Raw genomic sequence first — 7,357 nt, forward strand, 5'->3', positions numbered from 1 at the left:
GATCCTAGTCTTATGCCTTTCCTCAAAATGGTAGCTACTAGAAGATGAAACTACCTCCTACATTTTGAGAATTTTGATAAAACAAGGAGACTAGCTCTATTTTCAATAGATGCAAAGAAGTAGCAATAGAAGTCTTGTTGAGATTCTAGGTTTATGATAGAGATTTAAAAAAATAGTGACATTATCTTGTGCTTGGATGGATAGCTTGATTATCATCTTGACAAAATGCTATTCCCTACATGGATTGGGCTCTAGAAGGTGATAGAGGAATGAAAGAATGGTTTAGTACTTGAGGATGAATCAAGAGAGCCCAACAAAGGGAAAGTTAGTGGCATATGAATCCATTCCTAGTCAATTCCATGTATGGGTGTTGCCAAGCATCGGATGTTCCACCCTTGCTCCACCATCGGCCCAAACCTAAGAGTATATGTCATAGGCCAAAAGGTACCAATGATTCGGCCACAAATACATGAATTGAATGCATGCTCTGTGGCATGTCAAATGGCGTAGTGAGAGTGGTTTGATGCCCTAGTTATCGTGGAAAAGACTGTGATATTGTGCCTATTCTTTATGTCCATTAATATATGCGAGGTGATAATAAAGAACATATAGTAGGCTTTTGATGTGATGAGATGGTGATACTATATTGTGCTATCCCTTCACATGAGGAGACTTAGGGAATGGGATCATTGTAAAAGAAACAAAGACCATGAATGCAATATTTTTAAAGGATGGGTCACTCACCACTCTATCATCCCTTTGTCATCACAAAAAATGAAAGCCTAAGCACCAAACACAATTGACTTTATGACCATGAGGAAAATGTTTCAACCCACATTATGCAATTTATAGCAAGGGGGAGTTGGCTATAAAAATGTCCTTGACAAAGTGAGGCATGCCCGATCCTCATTGGCCTCCTTCATGTACCTTTTGCCTCTTGCAATATATGTCCCTTCATTTTTATGCATCAACTTCCTCTCTCCCTCCTCGTCCCTATTGCCCTCCATAGTGAGTATGCTGCACTAGGCTCTCCCCAAGCTCCTCTTCATTAACTCTATTAAACATGCTTCTCTCCCGTCTCCTCCTTTCTCCTTTGTTCGCCATTCCCCCCCCCCCCCAAGGTGTGCATATCATGCCCCCTCTCACTCTCCCATTCCCTTTCCCTTGCATACTCATGCTATGGGATGTGCTTCAATTAGTACAGGGTTAATACTCTTCAACCATTTTACAACACATGCACAGTATTTTGGTTTTTATAAATGTGTGAATCAATCCAATTAGAAACTAGGTTCTATCTTTGTACAATTGAGAAGGCAAGCTTGGAAGGGAGGGCAAGAAGAAAAATGAGAACTTTTTCACAATCTAAGTGGTTTACAAAAGGCATTTATCCCAAGGAGTGGGACTTGAAGGAGACAAAAAAAGCCTTGGAGATTGTGGAAACGTATATCAACACATCATGGATCCACAAATAGCATAAATCTCCAGTTATTGTCCTTCATCAAGTTGACTTTTGATCAATGAAATGGAATACAAAGCTATGTAGGGGTTTAAACCTACACAATGGAGAAGACTTGTGACTCAAAACACTTGAGAAATTAATCTTCATGTCAACATAGTGGGAGCACACCATCCATACTATATAAACCTAGAATCATCTATTTAGAACGTTGGCTCAAGTTGTGGATACTAAGCTTTACTCTTAGAGCCTAACCCCCATAACCCCCTATACTACCTTAAGATGGGGGGTGGCATTTCAAGGGGCTGCCGACCCATAGCAGGGCCCCCCTAGAGATGAGAGGGTGATGTGGTAATCATCACCACACCGATGCATGCTTCCCGTGGATATCCTCTTCGCATAGAGCCTACTAGGGTATTTGGCTTGAATGTGGGGGGTTTTCACACACGCCCTATGGGGACAATGACTCGGAGATGACCCCCCCCCTCCTGCTCCCCCCAGCTCTCCATTGCAGAAGATAATGTAGGAGGGGTATGGTTAGGCTTAGTGCACATGAGAAGGTTGAAGCACCGGAAGCGGTGCTCCATTTTCATTCACACTCAAAAATTTTAAGGGTGCTTAGATGCGCCCTTAGTGCTCTAATGAGCACCCTAGATTTCCAAAACTAGCACCTATGTGCAACTCCTTAGTGATTGGCTGTTGCGAGTCATAAGAGACCCCTACAGGCACATGTCGGTCATCTTACATGAATACTTTGAAAAATGGAGCATTAAATATCGTCAAGCAGAAAGCTCCTCCACGAAGAAAAATCACATGAACATAGTTTTCACTTTCCGCACTTGAAGCATTAAATGTCGTGCAACAGAAAGCTGCTCCGGTAAGCACAAGGTGTGAAGGAAAATGGCATGAACATAGTTTTCTCGTTGAGGGCGCTAGCGAACAGCCTGTAGCTCTACTAGTGGCGTGTGGAGAGGCTCTTAGAAAGCTGATGGTAGCTTTTGGGTCCTTGGGGAGAGAGAGAGAGTGGGAAAGTGAGCTAGTGTAGAATATGAGAGAATGGGAGGCACGTCTGAGAGAGGACCAGGCTGGCAGCTGCTGCACACGTCCTGCTGCACATTCGCACTGAATCGAACAGCCCATCCGCAGCATCAGCAGCTGCACCTGTCCATGGATTGCCGGGCACCTGCCCTACACCTCCTTCGCCACCGCATTACCTTTCTATACCACTCACGTGCTTGTGTCAATTCTATAGCGCCATTTTGCAATTTGTTTCCTCCTAATAAACGAGTTTGCACTGCATTCTTTGTATCCATCTATATGCTCTGTATAGTATGCACTTTCGATTTAGAGGTGGTAAGCCTGGACTACCTTGCTAGTCTTCGAGTTCGATTTAGAGGCCATCGGAGCTCCCCTGCATCAAATGTGCTAGCCCAGAGAGACAGACCCTCCCCCCCTCTTACAGTCAAAAGCAAACTTGTACGTATCGTTTGCAGACCTCTTTCCAATACATACAATATTCACAGCCTGTCTACAGTCTGGTATCCTAAGTGCTTCTTGTTGCGATCGCAACCATCATATACCTCCCTCTCTCTTTTGCAGAACTCGTTCCGATAACCCGCCTACTCCCTGGGATCTTCAGTGCTCCCTGCTAAAGTATTAGCAGTAGCAGCCATCTCTGTCTCTCTCTCTCTCTCTCTCTCTCTCTCTCTCTCTCTCTCTCTGTAGTTCGTTTCTCTGAGGCCGTTCTTCAATTCCACACAGCAACAAACTTGTTGCATTCATTAGCTTGCGCTCCCCCACAAAACAGCCGGCCTGGTGCGTTTCTCCTTAGCCTTCTATACTCTTGTCTACACTCAGCTGCTCAATGGGGCGCACCCCTATGTGCCAACACCTAATCTTCTTCTGCATGGGCACTACTCGATCTGTTGCACTAAAGTAATTTGTGGACGGTGGACGTGACGCCTCCGAATGCTTTCAGGTTTTCCTCTAGAGTACTATCATAGGCCGCTTTTAGCTTTGATGATTTAAGGACCTCATTTTCTTCATCGTCTCCCTCTCTTTTGCTAAGCTCCTCCTTTTGATTTACCATCTCAAAGCAGTGTCAGTATACCTGTTCCAGAATAAGCGTTGACCTGTGTATATGCTTGCTGAACATTTTAAGAGATCGCGGGCTTGCTTTGCAGCTACACATTTGCGATAGCTGCTTGCAAAAGTTTAAAGGACTCTAGGTGCAAAGATAGAACAATCCATTTCCATTCCCCGATCGTTTCTTTAGTGCCCCTAAATAAATTTCCGTAGTGTACACTCGATTGTAGCTCTTGCGACCTCCTCGAGGAAAACTTAACATAGATTAGGGGAACAAGTATTTTATTTTTTTACCTCGACGAAAGATATTCGTATGGAAACGCTACTTAGTACGTTCCCTTGCGTGCAGCAGATACCTCAGCATTAAGGCAGTCCGAAATGCAGAGATCTCACAGTCTGAGCTTGCCACGAGAAGATGATCATTATATGGAATTGGGATCGTTTTCGCCTCCCCAGAACACCTCCCCCTCACGAGTTAATGGTACGGCTATACAACGAAGCACTAGTGTGGCAGTAATGGATGTTCTGCCAAAGTACCAAGAGACGGATCGATATGTCAACAAAAAATACGCAAAGTTCAGGCCAGAACAAACTGTGCACCTCATTCCCTTTGTGTTGCTGCTGTGTGGGCTTGTGCTTTGGCTAGGCAGTCCTACAGGTAATCAACCGTCGTGTGTTCAATAAAGTTCTCAAAACCAATCTCGAAACCAATCTCGGATCCTCACTCTAGGCTAAAATCAGAGATGTTGATATCGTTTGATGACTATGTTTGCAGAGCCTCAAACAGAGTTCGGATCAATGATTATGGAGAGTTCGGAGGCTCCTGTAGTGGGCAAAGCAACCGGAGCAGGAGAGAGAGTCGCTATAAAGCAAGTCTCTGCAGATGATGTTCGCGCTGTTGACAAGCTGGAGGAACACCAACAAGGCCCTACAGTAATCAGGAGGGGTATCCATGTCACTACATAGCAGCAGCAGCTTCTTCGTGGAGGCTAAACAAATGCAGAGTTCGATTATTACAGCCCCACTCACAGAGACAACTATGTGAGGGATCCACAGCCAACTATATGAGGGGCACATCAGCTCGTGGCTTATGTTGACAAGGTGTGGGGGTCTTCGAGACATGGGCAGCCAACAGAGGTCGGCAAAAGTCCGAACAGCCGTGCTATTTCACACCAAAGTGCTTACTTAAGTGCTAATTGCATCCATGTCTCCCATTTGAGTCTCTCTCTCTCTCTCTCTCTCTCTCTCTCTCTCTCACACACACACACACACACGTGCTTACTTAAGTGCTAATTGCATCCATGTCTCCCATTTGAGTCTCTCTCTCTCTACCTCTCTCTCTCTCTCTCTCTCTCTCTCTCTCTCTCTCTCACACACACACAAACAAATGCTTCATTTTTCATAAATAACTTTTGACATAAGAGATATTTCATGTAAAGCTTTGGACATAAGCTTTCACATTTAAAAGAATAGAGCTTAAGGGTCCCTACTTTTTTGAAAAGTGTACTAGAGAGGCTTGGTACATGATGAAATTACCCCTTTTTTAAAGGTTCCTTATGTTCTTCTACTCATGCATCTAATATCCACTAGTCATCACCAATATATGTATCATCAACTTGTGTATTGCACCTCCTACAAAGGACCTATTCTTCTTTTACTTTGCTCACACATTTGATTCTAAGCCTATGATTTAGTGTGTGGATTGCAATCAATTTTTAAAAAGAGTGGTCAAATCAACCTTATAACAAATACAACGCTTCAAAAGATAAGGAAAATGGGACAATAATCTCATGTTTATGTCACATCCATACTATGACGTGCCAATGACTTGTTATTGCACTCTTAGCATTATTTATTTACCAACTAACATGGTTGGCCAATTTTACGAACTTTAGTACAAAATGCAGGAGAGCAAGGATGTTACTCTAGGTGGTTGCAAGCTAAGGGAGCATGTTTTGCATCTCTCGGGCAAAATGGGCCACTCTAAATATAAAGGAATTGTGAAAAATGGGCAGCAAGTACCAATATCACAATTAAGGTATTTCAATGAGTTAGAGGGTGACACTTGGTGTTAGAGAGTGACACGTGGAAGCTTCTCTAGTCTCAGGTGTCCACTATGCATCCTAGATGGAGAAAATACCTCGATCTAAGTATGGGAATTTGTTCCATACCTCGATTGAGATATGAGATGTGATTTGGCAATCTATGTGGCACGTGAGGTGGCAAATGGCATGCATAAGGAGCTGCTTGTGTGGTAGTGAAGGTGGCATCTACATATCTCCATCTAGGTATGAGGCATGAGCACATGTGCTAGCATAAATAGTGTACAAAAAGAATGCTTATGTAATAAAACAATGACATCTACATAACTCAATGGAGATACAAGGTAGGAGCATGTGTGGCAGCACAATTGGCACTATGTACTTCAGGTGAGGAGTTTATGGGCAAGGTTGTAGGTGAGGTAGCAATCATGTCCAAAGTGGAGGTGAGGTGTTCACCATGTATATATGCATACCTTGATTGAGATATGTGGTTGTCCATTTTGCAATTTATATTGAATTGAGTATGTGGCAGTTGAAATGATTGGTGAGACGTCAATCATGCCCATGGTGCATGTTGGATTTGCCAACATTGATGCATAGCATGCATGAAATACTGCTCCACAAGGCTAATGATGTGCATCAACATGTGGCCATGGGCATGGAGACCTTCTTGAATATCTTTTTCAAAAAATTAGAGGGGTAGGTACTCTTGTGTGAAGTGTTTGCAGCATGGAAGATGTCAAATTCCACACACTATGTATTGTAGGATCTTTAAAATAATAATAGTAATAATAAATAAGTAAATACACCTCTAGGATTTAGCCTCTTTTGGGACAGGTGACGATTATGGAAATACTAATAAGAAAACTTTTGACCATGTTTCAATACCAACTATAAGAGCTAATTTACCAAAATCCACTGTTTTGGGCCTCAATTCTACGTCGCAATAGTCTATATCGAATTCGTGCTAAAACCCAATCAAAAAAGACTTTTTGCCATGTTTCTTGCATCATCTCACATTTGATATGATAAAATCATAAAAATTACAGTATATCAAAACTATAGGCCTATAACTCTCTCATACTGATTTTTCGAAACAAGAACGTGTGCATGTACTTATTTTCGGGCGAAATGGTTGCCAAAAAAAGATTGTAAAACATTGCTAAGAAAATTTTCCTATGTAAAACAATCACTTAGATTGGAAGTCTATATTCTCATAAATCTAAGTATATGTCACTCTTTTCAGCCTTTATAAGACCAAAAATAGAATCAATGTCCTCACTTTCTATATCTTTATGTATCTTCAAGCATTAGTCTCATTCAACAGGGTATCAGAAACACCATCAAATATCTCATTTTCAATTTGATTTGCCTCATGTAACTTTTGCTCTTGTATTTTGTTGTAGGTTCTCATTTATCTTCATTTTGACCATGTAAACCTTGTGATTATGAATTGATATCTGAGCTACCATTGCTTTGCATACAGAATGAATAATACTTGTCTTTTATAAATGAAAAATAAATGGATTAATTATATATGTAGTAATTGTATAATATCAATTCCAAGAAGGACATATTCATCTTGTTGAATGGTTTCTTAAACCCTCAACAAATACATGATTAGATAGTCCAACTTCAAGATCGAATTACATGAACATTGTTCCCACACATTGTCTAGAGTAGGCTCTTGAAACTTTGTGTCAGGGATAGATGATCGATGTTGTTGTTTGCTATCCACATTATATGTAGAAGAATAAAGAGTGTCTATCATATG

At 41.7% G+C, this 7,357-nt stretch overlaps 1 protein-coding gene across 2 annotated transcripts; it reads left to right on the top strand.

Annotated features, from left to right (window-relative positions):
• The first annotated feature begins 3,232 nt into the window (after positions 1 to 3,232).
• LOC147902442 (uncharacterized) lies at positions 3,233 to 5,048 on the top strand. Of its 2 annotated transcripts, none has more exons than XM_087374103.1 (3): positions 3,233 to 3,434; positions 3,891 to 4,199; positions 4,317 to 5,048. In XM_087374103.1, exons 1-3 carry the CDS (start codon positions 3,425 to 3,427, stop codon positions 4,505 to 4,507), a joined length of 510 nt encoding a protein of 169 aa, XP_087230229.1. In that variant the 5' UTR covers positions 3,233 to 3,424; the 3' UTR covers positions 4,508 to 5,048. The 2 variants fall into 2 exon arrangements, with proteins under 2 accessions (XP_087230229.1, XP_087230230.1); XM_087374104.1 differs by having other exon boundaries at positions 3,235 to 3,434; positions 3,894 to 4,199.
• The last annotated feature ends 2,309 nt before the right edge of the window (positions 5,049 to 7,357 follow it).

Source organism: Dipteris shenzhenensis, chromosome 4 (genome assembly GCF_047967505.1).
Source record: "Dipteris shenzhenensis isolate YYH24624 ecotype China chromosome 4, Dip_SZ_1.0, whole genome shotgun sequence".
Lineage (NCBI taxonomy): Eukaryota > Viridiplantae > Streptophyta > Polypodiopsida > Gleicheniales > Dipteridaceae > Dipteris > Dipteris shenzhenensis.